Genomic DNA, 17,125 nt, shown 5'->3' with positions numbered 1-17,125 from the left:
AAGTGTCCTGGATCTCAGACCTGGAGGAACCGGTTCGTCCGGATGCAGAGGGACCAGCGAGTGCAGCAAAGCTCCAGGCCTCCATCTTGGATGGAGCTGGTGCTCCTCAGGGTTCTCCACACCTAGAGACCACATGTCCCACCTAAGGTCTCGAGACCCCCCCCCCTGCCATGTTTATTCAGCTGAGAAGCTCCAGAACCTGCACACCTTCAAAGAGCAAAAGACCACTATGTGTGAGTGAGTGTGTGTGTGAGTGTGAGTGTGAGTGTGTGAGAGAGCGGTATCTCCTGCCTGCACCCTTGCAGTGAGGAGAACCATCGGAGCTCCATGACGTGGACTTTATTAAGACACCAGTAAAGTGAGTGTTGTGCTGGTGAGATGTTTCCTGGAGGAGATGGAGCTCCAGCCCCCGTCTGACCGCTGGTTCTCCGTCCTCCTCCCAGAGCCTTCTGCAGGCTCGGTGAAGGCCTGCATGAGAGGGTGAGTAGATGTTGTCTGCACCGGGTCCTGTGATTGACAGCCGAGCAGTTAAGCTCCGCCTCCGGCCACAGCGGGTTGGACCCCTGCTGGTTTGGAGGTCCCCCCCCCCCCCCGTTACCCCCAGACAGAAACACACCAGACGTCCAATCAGATGTGACGAATGTTTACACACCAACAACACACACACACACACACACACACACACACACTTACAAGTAGCGGCAGCACAGAACAGTTTAAAGCACAAGCAGTGGATGAAGACGGAGCGGCCGCCTCCTCCTCCAACCCCTCATCTTCTTCCTCATCTTCTTCTTCTTCTTCCTCATCTTCCTGGTCGCCCGCCGCTCGTCTTCATGGCTGCCAGTAATCAGCGAGTTAAGCTCAAAGGTGTAAATGGAGATGTGGATATATGTCGGCGTGATGAGGAAGAACAGCTTGAAGGACAGAAACCACAAAGAGGAAGTCCAACCCTGACCCCGAGCTCCAGGCCAGAAGGTCCACCGGTCCGCTGACCCTTTGCTCCAGCCAGAATGTCCGCCGTCCCTGACCTTCAGGCCTGGTTTGTCCCGCCAGCAGAAACCTGGAGCTCCTCCTGCACACCAGAGGGCGCTCCAGGTCTTTTGGCTTCTCCTCAGGGCCGCTGTGGTTTCTCCTCGTCCTGGACTGGACCAGAGCGTTCCCGGTCCTGCAGAAGCTCGCCCCGACGCCCCGTCGGGTTCTTCCTGGTTCCAGAAGCAGTTTGCAGCCAAAGCTGATTAACACTGAGAGGTCACCTCCGCAGACGAGGGGGTCCTGGACCTCCTCCCGGACCTCCTCCTGGACCACCTCCACCTCCTGGACCTCCTCCTCCTCCCCCCTTTGCATGATCAGACGTGAGTTTGCCCCCCGTCCACCCCCAGGTGTGGGTCCATCTTCATCAGCACTGGTGGTCGTGGTTGGGGCGGGGCGGGGGGCGCGAGGGGGGCGGGGCTCTGCAGGGAGGCGGGGCGCTGGGCGGCGGCGGCAGGGCGCCGCTCGGGGACGGGGGGGCGGAGCCTGCGGGCGGGGGGAGCGCTCTACAGGGGGGGGGGCGTGTGCACCCCGGGGGAGCAGGGGGGAGGGGTGGAGGGCAGGGGGGGCAGGGTGGAGGTGGGGGAGGGGGGCAGGTGGGACAGCTGGCAGTGGGGCAACGTATAGATGGGGGTGGAAGGAGGGGAGAAGGACGGGTACCGGGGGGCCGCCGAGCTGCTCCGGGCAAACGTGATGCACTTCCCCTGCACACACACACACACACACACACACACACACACACACACACACACACACAATGTTTATTGTGAGGTTGCATTGATTGCATGATCAATGCAAACAGATCAGGAGTCCCACTCCTACTCCTACTCTTCCTACTCATGCTCCCACTAATTGTACCTCTGCTTCTTCTAGTCGTACCTCTGCTCCTACTAGTTGTACCTCTGCTCCTACTAGTCGTACCTCTGCTCCTACTAGTTGTACCTATGCTCCTACTAGTTGTACCTCTGCTCCTACTAGTCGTACCTCTGCTCCTACTAGTCGTACCTCTGCTCTCACTAGTCGTACCTCTGCTCCTACTAGTCGTACCTCTGCTCCCACTAGTCGTACCTCTGCTCCTACTAGTCGTACCTCTGCTCCTACTAGTCGTACCTCTGCGCCCACTAGTCGTACCTCTGCGCCCACTAGTCGTACCTCTGCTCCAACTAGTCATACCTCTGCTCCTACTACTCATACCTCTGCTCTCACTAGTCGTACCTCTGCTCAAACTAGTCATACCTCTGCTCCCACTAGTCGTACCTCTGCTCCCACTAGTCGTACCTCTGCTCCCAGTAGTCGTACCTCTGCTCCACCGAGTCATATCTCTGCTCCCACTAGTCGTACCTCTGCTCAAACTAGTCATACCTCTGCTCTCACTAGTCATACCTCTGCTCCTACTAGTCGTACCTCTGCTCCAACTAGTCATACCTCTGCTCCTACTACTCATACCTCTGCTCTCACTAGTCGTACCTCTGCTCAAACTAGTCATACCTCTGCTCCCACTAGTCGTACCTCTGCTCCCACTAGTCGTACCTCTGCTCCCACTAGTCGTACCTCTGCTCCACCGAGTCATATCTCTGCTCCCACTAGTCGTACCTCTGCTCAAACTAGTCATACCTCTGCTCTCACTAGTCATACCTCTGCTCCTACTAGTCGTACCTCTGCTCCCACTAGTCGTACCTCTGCTCCACCAAGTCATATCTCTGCTCCCACTAGTTGTACCTCTGCTCCTGCTGGTCGTACCTCCCGCTCCACCGAGTCATACCTCTGCTCCCACTAGTCGTACCTCTGCTTCTTCTAGTCGTACCTCTCCTCCTACTAGTCTTACTTCTGCTCCCACTAGTCGTACGCCCAGTTCTCCTGCGCCTTCCACTGCTCCTACTCTTTCTCTTACTGTTACTCACACAAGTACTCCTTCAACTCATACACCCATCCCTTCTTCCTACTCCTTACCCTACTCTTCCTCGTACTCCTATTTCTTCTCCTACTGGTTCTCCTACTGGTTCTCCTACTGGTTCTCCCCCTGCTCCTACTGCTTCTCCTACTGGCTCTCCTATTGGTTCTCCTACTGGTTCTCCTATTGGTTTCCCTCCTGCTCCTACTGGTTCTCCTCCTGCTCCTACTGGTTCTCCTCCTGCTCCTACTGGTTCTCCTACTGGTTCTCCTACTGGTTCTCCTACTGGTTCTCTTCCTGCTCCTACTGGTTCTCCTACTGGTTCTCCTACTGGTTCTCCTGCTCCTCCTCCAGGTCTGTCGTCTAGCCGTGGATGGAAAAAGGAAATTCCTCCGTGACTTTCCGCCACATTCCAGTCGGCCGCCGCCGGAGCTCCATCTGATGACTTCTGCAGACGGAGCTGCTTGAAGCTCCCCCCCCCCCAGACAGAACTCCATCTGTATTCATCTGCCCCCCCCCCCCCCATTCTGGTGATGTCATGGTGAAGCTCCGCCCTCTAAGCCCAGCCGATCCCGTTAATCGATGCTTTCTATCCATCATGGTGATTTCTTTCTTGCCTGAAGGTCTGGAAGACCTTCATTCCACCCCCCCCCCCTCACCCCCCCTCACCCCCCCTCACCCCTGCTTTCCGGGGGGTCGGGGGGGTGATGAGTGTGAATCTGGAAAGTTCTGAATCTCTGCTCGCCAAAGGTTGACATCGCTGCTTCTTATTGATTGCTTTGTTTTGAATCTGTGTGTATTCTCATCCACCCCCCCACTAAACACACACACACACACACACACACACACACCAGCTCGGTGCTCACCTTGTCTCCGGGGTGAGGGCGCATCACCGACACTCTGTCGTAGCCTCTCCTCAGGAACACACACAAAGCATCCAATTTTCCCTGCACACACACACACAAACACACACACACACACACACATTAGTGTGTGTTCTTGCAAAAGAAAAGCAAAACTCTGCAGAATTTAAAAACAAATATCAGTTGAGTGTGTGTGTGTGTGTGTGTCCCTCCTCCTCCTCCTCGGGTTCATGCGGGTTCGTGTCTGGTTGTGATTACCAGCCGTTCTGCTGACTAATGAGTCAGGAAACCATCTCGATGTCACGGCGACGCGTCGTCGTGACAACACGTTAGAGACGAGTGGTTGTGCCTCTGTGAGGGAGAGGCCTTTGTTTTCAGAGGAGGAGGAGGAGGAGGAGAAGAAGGAGGAGAAGGAGAAGGAGGAGGAGGAGGAAGCGTGTTCATGCAGGTCCAGAAGGTAGAAGCTGCACCTTGATGGGCGAGTACCACTTGTGTGGGTAGGTGGACTTCAGCGCGTGGTAGTACGGCCGCGGCGGAGGTTCCTCCAGCTCCTGCTCGGGCATCACCACCCGGGCGTTCTTGGCCTTCTCCAGCTTGGCCCCCTCCTCCGTCGAGCCTTTGTCCCCCCAGCGCACCTGCGGAGGAACACCGGCCGTCACCAGGAGACCCAACCGACCCAGAAGAACTTCTTCTCCACCGGGACGGGTGGAGGGCAGAAGGTCACAGAGTCGGGTTGAACGGCAGAGAGCGGGTCAGAACGTTCTCGCCGGACAACGGAAGCGCAGGCCAGAGGTTCGGCTGTGGACGGAGACCCGGGTGGACGCGGCTAAACTACCACCGGACCGATCTCAGGTCACCTCCTGACCTCCGGCCCTTTCCTGGGAGCACCTTCAGCAGGTCCACAGCACCTCCACCTCTCAGATGTTTGGACAAAACCAGCAAGAGTGTCAGAGGAAGGAGGGGAATCAGAAGAACGTGATATCACGGCGTCTCCTGACTCCGGCGTCCTCCTCCTCCTCCTGCTGCTGCTGCTGCTCCACCACAGAAGAGCTGCTGTGGCTTCTTCTTGGCGTGGAAAGCTCAAAATGAGGGTCTGCATATTTTCCACGGCGGTGATGGAGGCCGGAAGCCTGGAGGCCAGCAGACTCCTGAGATGGCGGCGGGAGCCTGAGGAGCTCCGTCTGAGCAGGGGAGGAGACCACGCCGCTCCAGACCCCGACCGCGTTCCGCTTTCTTCTTCTTCTTCTCCCGTGACCATCTGCTCCACCAGGGGACCTTCTGAACTTTCCGGCCCGCTGGTGTTTCCAGCTTCCCAAAGCTGCCCTCTGCTCCTGACCTCGTCTTCATCTTCTCATACTTGTTATCACAATACCCATTAAACACTCTGCTTCCTGCTCACTTACCTTTTCATTAGATACCCCATTGTCCACACACACACACACACACACACACACACACACACACTGGCTGTTTCTCCTTCTCTCACCTCCATCCTCTTGATGCCTCCAACTCCTCGTCCTCCATAGTATGAGGCGTCCACCGTCGGCCAACGCTTCTTGGGGAAACCGTCCTCATCATCCTGTGGATGGAGGGGTCAGGGGTCAGGGGTCAGGGGTCAGGGGTCGGGGGTCAGGGGTCGGGGGTCGGGGTGTTAATGGCTGGTGTCGATGTTTGCAGACGTCCATCAGAAGATGGGAAGTTTTGATAGAACTTACAGAGACGTCCTCCATCACCGGAGGAGGCGGCGGCTCATGGATGACCTGTGGACAGGAGAGGTACCGTGACCCAGTGTGTGTGTGTGTGTGTGTGTGTGTGTGTGTGTGTGTGTGTGTGTGTGTGTGTGTGTGTGTGTGTGGTCATACCACGGTGCAGCAGAGCGGCCAGAACCACCAGAGCAGGGCGATGGCGAGCAGCAGCAGCAGGATGAGCAGGGCCACGGCCACGAAGGTCCCGTCCGACTGGAGGGGAAACGACGGGAGGTCGGATGATCCGAATCTCACATCTGGAGATGTTTTCACCTCTGGATGGATCGGAGGCTCCAGGTGTCCGACCTGCTTCCACGGCTCCGACCGGCAAAGCAACGTTTACCGTGAAATTATAGCTTTTCAAAAGCCATTGTGGACTTTTGGATTCCAATTCTGAGTCTTGACAATATAGATAATAATTACAGTGAGGAAAATTTGCCAAATTGTGATTCGTTAGTTTTTCCGGTTTGATTCGTCGTTCGATTCGATGAAGAATTTTATTTTGTTTGTTGTTTTCCAGTTTATTTTCCGTTTTCCGGTAACGTCGGGTCACGGGACGGAGCCGCGTAGAGACGAGCCGGACGGGCCGGGCGGCGGCTCGGGACGCCTCCCGGACCCGTTCGTCCGTCCCGGAAGGTCTCGGGGTCCCGGGGTCCTGGACGCCTCCCGGGGAGACGGTGTCTCCAGGACGTCCCGGAAGGTCTCGGGGTCCTGGACGCCTCCCGGGGAGACGGTCTCTCCAGGACGTCCCGGAAGGTCTCGGGGTCCCCGGAGGAGCCGGAGCAGCAGCAGCAGCCAGAGGAACCTCTGAGCTTCACTGCGCCTCACGGACGGACAACTCATTACATCATCACAGGGCTGACACCTGCTAGGACTAGTTATAGACTCATACTGATAGGACTAGTTATAGACTCGAACTGATAGGACTAGTTATAATGTAGTACAGATAAGACTAGTTATAGACTCGAACTGAAATGACTAGTTATTGAGTTTTTACAGTGTAGTTATGATAGGACTAGTTATAATGCTGTACTGACAGGACTTGTTATGAAATCAAACTAATAGGACTAGTTATAATGTAGTACAGCTAAGACTAGTTATGGACTCGAACTGAAATGACTAGTTGGACTAATGGACTTTTTATAGTGTAGTAATGATAGAACTAGTTATAATGTAGCATGGATATGACTAGTTATAGACTTGTACTGATAGGACTAGTTATATACTAGTTATGATAGGACTAGTTATGATGTAGTACTGATATGACTATTTATAGACTTGTACTGATAGGACTAGTTATATACTAGTTATGATAGGACTCCTTATAATGTTGTTCTGATAGGACTATAGACTTGTACTGATAGGACTAGTTATATACTAGTTATGATAGGACTAGTTATAATGTAGTACTGATATGACTAGTTATAATGTAGTACTGATATGACTATTTATAGACTTATACTGATAGGACTAGTTATGATAGGACAAGTTATAATGTTGTTCTGATAGGACTAGTTATGGACTCAAACTGAAAGGACTAGTTATGGACTTTTTATAGTGTAGTAATGATAGGACTTATTATAATGTAGTACTGATAGGACTAGTTTTGGACTCAAACCGATAGGGCTACTTACAGACTCGTGCTGATGGGGCTAGTCATAGTGTAGTACTGATAGGACTAGTTAAGGACTAGTAGTGTTCCAGTGGTGCGTCTGACTTACGCAGGTGACGGCCGTGATGGTGACGGAGCTGGAGATGAAGCTCAGGCCGTTGTTCATGCTGACGTGGAGCGTGGCGGCCCTGGGGGGCAGAGGAGGGTCAGCTCCAGGTCCAGGATCAGGGGTGCAGGATCAGGGGTGCAGGGTCGGTTTGGGGGTTCGGGCGGATCACTTACGTCCCCTGGCGCTCCAGGACGGGCGCCGGGCACAGCAGGTACGTGTCCTTCACCACCAGGGGTCTTTTCACTGTGGGGGGGGGGGCGACATCCTGAGCAGTCACATGACCCTGAGACGGCGAATCGAAGCAAAGCCTGGAAAGCAGACCCTCGGGACCCCCTCGACCCCCCTCGACCCCCCTCGACCCCCCCAGACCGGATTCCTGCACTTCCTTCCCTCATGGAAAAAGAAGGCAAACATGGCGGCGTGCGGTTTGTTTGCGCTGGCGAGGCCGGAGTCTGATGCGAGCGAGGACGCTGCTCGTCCCTGATGAGATCCACATTCCCTCCTCAGACATCTGAGCGCCGCTAAGCTCTGTTCCAGCTGGGACGGGGGGACGGAGGGGGGATGGAGGGAGGGATGGGGGGATGGGGGGGGACGGGGGGGGACTTTGTTTTCATCTGGGGCCTCAGCGAGGGAGGGGCCTCGCAACGTTTGCTACCAGGAGCTCGTCTTGCTAGCAGGAACAAACGCACCAGCCTTTTGTTTTAGCCTATAAATAGTTTGTCGCCTATAACAACACGCATGAACCTCCAGTCACCACAGCATTACTTTAGTCTCACACACACACACACACACACACACACACACACACACACACACAGAAGAGCAGAGGCCTTTCGCAGGCGTCTCTGCAACAGCCTCGTACCTCAGAGGTGAGGTGAGGTGGACTATGGAAGTACCAAGTGCAGTACAACACAGAGGTACAAGTACAACACACAAGTACAAGTACACCATAGAAGTACAAGTACAACACAGAAGTACAAGTACACCATAGAAGTACAAGTACAACACAGAAGTACAAGTACACCACAGAAGTACAAGTACACCATAGAGGTACAAGTACAACACAGAAGTACAAGTACACCATAGAAGTACAAGTACAACACAGAAGTACAAGTACACCATAGAAGTACAAGTACACCACAGAAGTCCAAGTACACCATAGTAGTACAAGTACACCATAGAAGTACAAGTACAACACAGAAGTACAAGTACACCATAGAAGTACAAGTACACCATAGAAGTACAAGTACACCACAGAAGTACAAGTACACCACAGAAGTACAAGTACATCCTAGAAGTACAAGTACACCATAGAGGTACAAGTACACCATAGAAGTACAAGTACACCATAGAGGTACAAGTACACCATAGAAGTACAAGTACACCACAGAAGTACAAGTACACCACAGAAGTACAAGTGCACCATAGAAGTGGTGTAGTGGTGTATGTTCAAGTGTGCCGTGATCCTGTAATGAGATCTCCACAGCTGCTGCTCTTTTGTTTAAGACGTTAATGGAGATGGAGTGGGTTGGGCTCTGTGTGTGTGTGTGTGTGTGTGTGTGTGTGTGTGTGTGTGTGTGTGTGTGTGTGTGTGTGTGTGTGTGTGTGTGTCCAGTCTTGGACTGTTAGGCTGTAATGACATAATGTATACTGTGCTTCAGAATGACTTCCACAGGTGTTTCCTCTCCAGCCGGTCTTCAGCTGCCGTTAGCTCTCCGAACGCGGCGGCGCTGCTAAAGCTGCTGCTAAAGCTGCTGCTAAAGCTGGTCTTTGTTTCTACGTGGTGGATTCAAAGGAGACGGAAAGTGTCTGGAGCTGCAGGTGTGACAGAACAGCTGACTGCTAATGGAGGAGAGATGATTTCATCTGTCTTCATCATCTCCTCTGGGCGGCTCCCTTCAGGGCCTCCTCAGCCAGTCACCTGCCTCCATCTAACCCTCTCCTTTCACACCAACCTTCTTCGCGTCCTCTCCGCTCCCTGTAGCCTCACCGTTCCCCGGTTCCTCTCAGCTGACCCTCCACCTGCTCTCACTATAGATCACGGTATCATCCGCAAACATCAGTCAGAAGGTCGTTTCTGTGGCCGAAACGGAAAAAAGGCAGTAAAAACCATTGTTTTCTCCCCGAAGGTGACGTGGTGTTTGTTGACGGCGAGGCTACGGGAGAACAACCTGTGCTTGTTCTGGTTAAAGATGTGGCTCTGGCTGCCGTCCAGCTCCCGGACTCAACTTTCCGAGAGCCGGCGGCTCGTAAAGGCCTCGCGGACGGAGGCTTTTATGGAGCGTCCGCTGCCAGGAGGCTCTGCCGGGCGCGTTCGGAGGATGTCTTTTTGGCGCACACTTACTCATCGTGACGGTGTCGTTGATGCGGAAGCTGCAGAGGACCTTCTGCACGTCGCGGGCGTGCAGGAAACCGTTCCCTCTGATCACCACCTGGAAGGATTCTGCCGGGGGAGCAAAGCTAACGTTAGCGCTTCGCGTTGGACCGTCGAAGCCGCGGCGACACTTCGGCTCTCCTCCGATTCTTCTTTTCACGAAAGAAGATCCGTTTCGCCGACGGAACCTCGTGAGGCGGAAACAAAGCACATAAATGTTTGCAGGCGTGGAGGTCGGACGGGTCGGCCGCTGGCAGGGATCCGCTCTTTCCAGACGCCTTTCTATTTTTAAAGTCGAACCTGGCGCCGGCGGGGCCCGGCCGCTCGGGCGCCCGCGCGGACCGATGCTTCGGACAGACGTTTGAAATGAAAAGGGATATGATGAAGAACAGGTGCCGCCTGACCTCCTTCGCAGATGCTGGACGGCTCCACGGCCAGGATTTCGATGCAGGATCTCTTCAGGATCTGAAACGGACGGAGAGGCCGGCGTGAAAGTCCGACGGCGCCGAGCGGAACCGGGAGGCGGCCGGAGCCCGATCCCGTACCGAGTCGATGACCCCCTGCAGCGTCTGGAAGCCGTCGTTTACGGGGAAGACGTGGTCCTTGCTGTCGGCGATGGTGGAGAGCTGAGGAGAAACACAAGCGGGGTTGAGTCCCTCATCGCCCGACACCTTCGCCACCTCCGGCTCCTGTACCTGGGTTTCGTTGAAGTCCTTGACCCCGACGCAGTACACCGTGGCGCCCAGTTGCCGCGCCCTGCTGGCCTGGAGGAAAGGAACGCCCAAATCAGTGAGCGGGAGGATTCGGCCGGGGCTGAAAGTCCGTCAGCTGGAAACGGCGAACGCGAATGAAAGCCACGCATGGAACCTCTTTCCTGGTTCGGTTTTAGGTGAAAACAAAGAGACGGATTTGAGTCGAAACAGACGCCTCGTAACGTCGACCACATGTCGGGAGTTCTTTCTGCCTCGGAGAGAGAAGAAGGCCTTCTGGAGCAAACAACTGGGACAAACCTCTCTCTCTCTTGAGCAAAGCCGGGCGGTACTTCCTGCTCGCGGCGATGCGCCCGGCGTGCGCAGCGCCCGGCGCGCACGGCGCCGTAGATATCTTCACCATGGCAGAGTCCCGGCAACAGTCATTAATAACAGGAGTAATGATCCGCGGCGCTGCGTTCATGGTTTCCACTGCGCCAGCGCCAAACCTCACCTCTCTCTGAGCCAAGTCAAACTGGTTCTCCCTCAGCTCGCCGTCCGTCAGGGCGATGATCACGCTGGCCGTCCGGTAGCCTGAGGGACAAAGCCAGATCAGGAGGAAAGAGAAGGACACGTTATCCTTTGATGCTCTTCATTAGCTCCAGAAGCCGGGATGAGGGGAGGAGCACAGGAAGGATTGTTTCTGTTTGGAGGAGGATCGTGTTGCGACGGAACGGGCGGCCGACAGAGTTACTTCCCGGTCCTCGTTGTGCAACCGAACGGGAAGGTTTCACAATCAATAATGGACCTGGATCTGGATTTGAGAGCTGGATCTGGCAGCTGGACCAGAACCAAAACGCTGGAATGCAGAGACGTTCTCTCGCAGGTCAAATAGATTTGTCATTAGAAATGAATCAATAAAGGCGAAGCCAGAACGGGTGCGTCTTCATCTTTCGGCCCGTCTGAGTCTCGCGACCCGTCCGAAAGGAAGCTGCCTCGAAAGCCAAGTTCACCTCGCATTTTCAGGTTTTCTTTCTCTGAAATGCTGTTTCTTTGTGAGCGAAGCTTCTATTTGCAAAGCTAGTTAGCTTGGGTTCGGCCTGACGGCGGCACCTCCTCCCCATGTGGTGACTTCATTATCGAACCTTCGTTCCTTTGTATCCAGTAGTTTGTCCTTTGGAGACGGAGGGGTAACCGGGCTCGGTTAGGAACGGTGGACCAGTAAGGAACGGTGGACCGGTTAGGAACGGTGGACCGGTTAGGAACGGTGGACCGGTAAGGAACGGTGGACCGGTAAGGAACGGTGGACCGGTTAGGAACGGTGGACCGGTAAGGAACGGTGGACCGGTTAGGAACGGTGGACCGGTTAGGAACGGTGGACCGGTAAGGAACGGTGGACCGGTAAGGAACGGTGGACCGGTTAGGAACGGTGGACCGGTAAGGAACGGTGGACCGGTAAGGAACGGTGGACTACAGCAGTATCTGAATTACATTCTGTATCACTGTCATTACTTGTCAGACGGCCTTCAAAACAAGTACGGAGCCAAAGGTGGAGGCCCGACATCCTTCCCGCAGGAGCTCGCCGAGGCGCCGACCCTCAGAGGAAGGACACGGCAGCCGCAGTGAGTGATGGTCGGATAGAAATGTCATCTTCGCCGCCGCCGCCGACACGATGTGCGTGTTGGGTTCAGTCCCGGTCTGTTTATCTCGTGCTTCCCGTAACCTTTCCTGCCTCTGAAGGTCGGCACTGGAGGCGGCGGACGTGGACATCGGCTCCTCACTGCTGACGCTAGACTTTCCTCGGGAGGACACCCGTTCTTTTAAAACCAGAAGGACGTGAAGTTGAGATCGCTTCTGCTTCACAGCATCACATCATCAGCGTCGCTGCTCTGAACTCTGAGCTGTGTCTGTCTACTCTGTGCCAGCGGCAGAGTAGCGAGCCCTGGAGAGGTGGATGCAGTCTAACCCTAACCCTTTGGCACTGCAGGAGCTTTCTGCAGTGCTTAGAACCTTTACAGGCACTTGGTGCACTGGGACAGCAGAGGAACCAGGAACCAGGAACCGCAGCTCCCGCAACCTCTTCCAGAGGAAAAGTTGGGTGCTTTGTGATTCGTGGAGCTCATCACCACATAGTTGTTGCAGAATGGACTTGGAGAGTCGAACGAGTCGAGTTCACTTTGTCACTAAAACGCAGAGACAAATCAGATGGGGTACAATTCTAAAAGTCCCAGAAGGGAGGAAGAGGTGAAGGAGCTGCTGAAGATGCCGAGCGGCGTCACATTCAAGCCGACCCCAAAGCAAGACGCGCCCGGCGGCTGCTCAGCGAGCCGGTCAGATCGATATTAGCTTAAAAACCTGCAGTAGTAGGAATGTTGCGGCATGAGTAATCTGATTGGCCCGCCCTTTGCAAATGATGGAAAAGGTGCTTCCTGATTGGCTGGCGGTCGGGAGGGCCACGTGAGACGGCGTCGGGCTGCGGTTCAGAGACTGAAAGTGAGCTCGGACATCTGCGGAAAGACGGGGATGAAAAGCCTCTCCTGGAAGAGCAGGAAATGAAAGGAGGCGATTGGCCGAGACCGACGGAAACGCAGCGTTTTGATCGGATGACGGAACTGGCGAGCAAAGTCTCTGGATTTCAGGTGACGTGTGAGTGCTGGGATGAAGATGTCAGCCGCTCAGACAGATCACCCGAGGCTGAGCTGCGGCGCCCCATTAGCTTGCACCTCCTGACGTGGAGTCGGAGGAGCTCCTTACGGTCCCATCCTCCCCTCTGAAGTCCTGGTGAAAACACCAGGAGCCGTGAGGTCAGTTAGCATCGCTAGCTCACGGCTGCGTGGCTAATCGAAGAGCCCCGGTTAGCGTAGCGGGCTGCAAAGTTGAAAACTCGTCGCTCGTCTGGCTCTCGGGTCACTTCCTGTCGGCGTCTCCGGGCCGACCGCCTGGACGAGATGATCCCGGCAGGCTGGAGAAGAATGAAGGGGAGGAAGGAGGAAGGATGCGCCGCTTACCGTCTCCGGTCCCGTAGTAGATCTGCTCGCTGGCCTGGGAGGAGGAGGAGGAGGAGGAGGCCGGGTTCAGTCCGAAGCATTCAGAGCGGCCGGACCCGGCGCCGAGGCCCCGGCAGGCTCCTGACACTCACCCTCTGGAAGCCTCTGTGCATGTAGGTGTCTCCTCCTGGCTGGACCATCCGAAGCTCCTCCAGGCCGGCGCGGATCTGCTCCCTGAGCGAGGCAGCGGAGGAGAAAACACCATCATTGCTGGGAATGAAAGCGCGTCGCCGTATGTGAAGAAGAGCTGAAGACGCGCCGGGCGTCTTTCCGCCACCTGTCTTCCGTCAGCGCCATGAGAGTCCGTCCTTCCGTTGAGAAGACGATGAAGGACATCCGCAGCTGCGGGCTGCGGACCAGAAGCCAGACGTTAACGTCGTCCTCCGATGTTCCCGCCGCCCTCCTGCCTCCTCCCGCGTGGACCTACCTGATAAACTTGTGAGCCAGGTGGTCCACAAAGTAGTAGATCTCGTTCCAGTAGTGCTGCACGCTGCCGGACCTGAGGCGGGGAGACAGGCGGACCTTCAGGTGTCGCATCGCTCGCTGGACATCAACTTCACATCTCAACCTCGTGGATGGACAACTCTGAGTCACCCCCTTCCTTCTGACAGAAGACCCCCCTCCCAGTAAACCCTCCCCGCTCTGAACCGGCGGGGTCAAGGGCGCTCAGAGCCGGTCCCGGTCCCGGTCCCGGTCCCGGTCCCGGTCCCTCGCTTTGAAAAGAGACAAACAAAGGCCACGTGTTTGTTTGGGGAAGTTCACGCCAGCAGGTGCTGAGTCAGCGTGTGGATCAGCAGGACCGGCAGCCAAGCGGAGGTCAGCAGTCCAGGAGATTTGCGAGGCAAACACGCCGACAGCGTGGCGGGCGGCTTCCTCCCGCGGCGCCGCCCCTCCGCTCCTCTGATTGGAGCGCAGGAGCGGCATCTCTGGAACATCTGGCTCCAATGGAGAAAGGGTTGTGCGGGCCGGGGCCGAGCGCACCAGAAGCTGCGCGGCAGAAGCTGCGCTGTTGTTGAAAAACTGCAGCCGCCGCCCGCGAGCTTCATCCTGACACGTCCGGACCGCCGCTTCTCCGAGGTCAAACGCCCGCGGCCGACCTGCGACCCCGTCCATCGCGCTTTCAAAGGGAACCGTCTTCAAGCTCACCGTGCCGACCAGGAGGCCCCAAATAAACTGCTAACCGAGCACAAAAACAAGCAAACGCCCAGAACTTCTGAGACACATCGACCCGGAGAAGATTCCTTCCCATGATCTGACTTACTTAGATCACGTTTATGTTCTAATGACTTAAATGACGTCTTATGATCTAATGACTTAGATGACTTCTTATGCAATCTGAGAACGGGGCCGAGCGGCGCGCCCGTCGCTGGTTATGCAATTGTTTATAATTCCAAGTCGGACCCGAGCCGGTGGATCATGAAGGACCGTGATGGTGCCTCGTGACCTCCAGAGAAAGTGCCAGCATGTGAAATAAAAAATGTGAACTCTCCAGGTGGAGATACATTCCTTTCGTGACCTCCAGAGAAAGTGCCAGCATGTGAAATAAAAAATGTGAACTCTCCAGGTGGAGATACATTCCTTCTGCGGCATCGCCGCCGCACCTCAGCCCGACCTGGCGGCGCTGAAGGAGGAGGAGGACGAAATAAACAGGCCGGAGGGTCTGAGGGTCTGGAGGTGTGAAGGTCTGAAGGTGTGAAGGTCTAAAGGTCTGAAGGTCTGAAGGTCTGAAGGTGTATATGTCTAAAGGTCCAAAGGTCTAAAGGTCTGAAGGTCTGACGGTCTGAAGGTTTGAAGGTTTGAAGGTCTGAAGGTCTGAGGGTCTGAGGGTCTGAGGGTCTGCTCGCCTGAGGAGCTCTGACCCGACCCAGATAAACTTCTCCGGAGACGGAGCGAGAGCTTCCGAGCGAGGAAGGTGGCGGGCGGCCGCATGCTTCTCATGCATTCAGGAGGAAAGTCCAGCTCCAGCAGGAGCGGAGACTCACTTGTCCAAGACGAAGTAGAGGTCGAATCCCCCGTAGCAGGACGAGCCGGCCTCCCTCCGCTCGTGGGTCTGTGCGGCGCCGGCGCCGGCCAGCAGGACGGCGGCGAGCAGCGCCGCCTGGGCGCCCAGCAGGACCCGCCTGCAGCGGCGAGGAGACATCCCCGAAGATCTGACAGAAAGCATCTCCTCAGCCGGAGGGGAAGGGAAACCTAAATGTTCTGCGGCTGCAGACGGCCCTCCTTCTCCTCCTCCTCCTCCTCCTCTTCCTCCTCCTCCTCCTCCTCCTCCTCCTCCTCCTCCTCCTCCTCCTCCTCCTCCTCCTCTTCCTCCTCCTTCTCCTCCGTCGGCCGCCGAGAGCGACGTCGGGGTTCTGAAGCGTCTCCGGCGGCGGCTCGGCGTCCCGTCTCCCGGGCGGCAGATGTGAGCGTGCGAGGGTGGAGCGCGGCTGCGGCCCGTCTCCGTGCGCTCCATCACCAGGACCGGCGAACGATGACTTCACACCACGTAATCAAGCACATGACGGAGAGGCTGCGCTTCGCCGCCGGCCGGCCAAACAGCCGCCAAACTCCTCAAACTTCTCTCCGCGCTTTTGTTTTCCCCCTCGTCCCACTTTCCCCGCCGCTCGGCCCGATTCCACCTCGCCCAGACGCTGTCCGTCAGTGCCTCTTAGTGGTAAACACGTGCACTTCACCGGAGACCACCGGGTCCGAGGAAGCCGTGGACTCCCGGATCACGGGAGGCGAACGGCGCCCGCGGATCTGGTTCCGTGGACGAAGATCGACGTCTGAGCCCGCCGGGCCGAGGAAGGGGACGGAGAAGAAAAGCTCGAGGAGCGGCGGTGGAGGAGATGGTCGGGGACGAGCCGGAGGAGGACAGACGGCGCCGCTCGTCTGGGGAACGTCTCTCAGAACCTCACCAGCTGCGCCGAGAACCCGCCGGGGTTGGAGGCGTGTTTGCTCCTGCGGGAGCGTCGCCGGTTGGAGGGCGTGCAGGTTCACCGGGTGACCTCTGAGGGCATCAGGTGAGGCGTCTGAGCTCAGCCTGGGAGAGAACAACGCCTCTGAGATGTGGACGCCACCCGATGTGGGACGCGTCGGCGTCGGACGGCTTCTGGAGAACGGAGGTGGACGCCGCTCCGGTCTTCACCCCGGAGATGTCGGCACTTCCGGACGGCGCGGCGCCGGAGCTGCTAGCGGCATTAAGGTCGCGCACGGAGGATCTTTGAGAGCGAAAACACAGATGGCGACGGGCCTGGCGTTCAGGCGGCGGACCTCAGAAACATCTCCGGCAGGGAATGTGAAAGCCAGAAGAGCCGCACCTGGACCTCGAGCGCTCGCCCGGCGCAGATGTTACAGCAGGCCTCTCGCACCCGGATCTCCGGGGCTCTCGTTTCGTTCGGGGTCGGGGTCGAGGTTGGGGTCGGGGTCGGGGTCGGGGTCTCGGGGTCGGAGTTTCGGGGTCGGCGTTTCCGGCCGCTCCTCGTCCTCGCAGGACGTCGGTCCTCGGACGCCTCCTGGAGAAACACCATAGCAGGGACGTTCCTGGGACGAGATGTTTCCTCCGTGAACGTCCCCGCGCCGGATCATCTCTTCCTCCTGGATCTTCAGGCGGACGGAGACGCCGCTCAAAGACCCGAAGCCCGACGGATCAACTGGCTCTGCTGAGATGGGCGGGAATGAAGATCTGATGGAGGACAGCAAAGAACACCGGAGAAGATCTGGAGGACGGTCCAGAACCTCAGCGCGTCCCGTCACTTCAGTTCGCAGCTTCTGCGAAAAGCCCGTA

The 17,125-nt window shown here is 56.5% G+C and overlaps 1 protein-coding gene across 1 annotated transcript; it reads right to left on the bottom strand.

The window, feature by feature from the left end:
• Window positions 1–627: 627 nt before the first annotated feature.
• antxr1b (ANTXR cell adhesion molecule 1b) lies at window positions 628–15,613 on the bottom strand. The gene is given in 19 exon segments (XM_086151703.1): window positions 628–1,537; window positions 1,539–1,733; window positions 3,787–3,867; window positions 4,254–4,418; window positions 5,270–5,362; window positions 5,499–5,543; window positions 5,646–5,741; window positions 7,250–7,328; window positions 7,423–7,492; window positions 9,594–9,692; window positions 10,028–10,088; window positions 10,169–10,249; window positions 10,319–10,387; window positions 10,827–10,906; window positions 13,321–13,354; window positions 13,452–13,533; window positions 13,637–13,708; window positions 13,787–13,858; window positions 15,342–15,613. Coding segments are annotated over 19 exon segments (1,797 nt in total). The 5' UTR covers window positions 15,524–15,613; the 3' UTR covers window positions 628–1,396.
• Window positions 15,614–17,125: the final 1,512 nt, after the last annotated feature.

Source organism: Fistularia commersonii, chromosome 9, assembly GCF_037954325.1.
Source record: "Fistularia commersonii isolate RoL2024-O1a breed Wild chromosome 9, RoL_Fcom_v1.0, whole genome shotgun sequence".
Classification (NCBI taxonomy): domain Eukaryota; kingdom Metazoa; phylum Chordata; class Actinopteri; order Syngnathiformes; family Fistulariidae; genus Fistularia; species Fistularia commersonii.
This window is presented reverse-complemented; position numbering and strand designations above follow the sequence as displayed.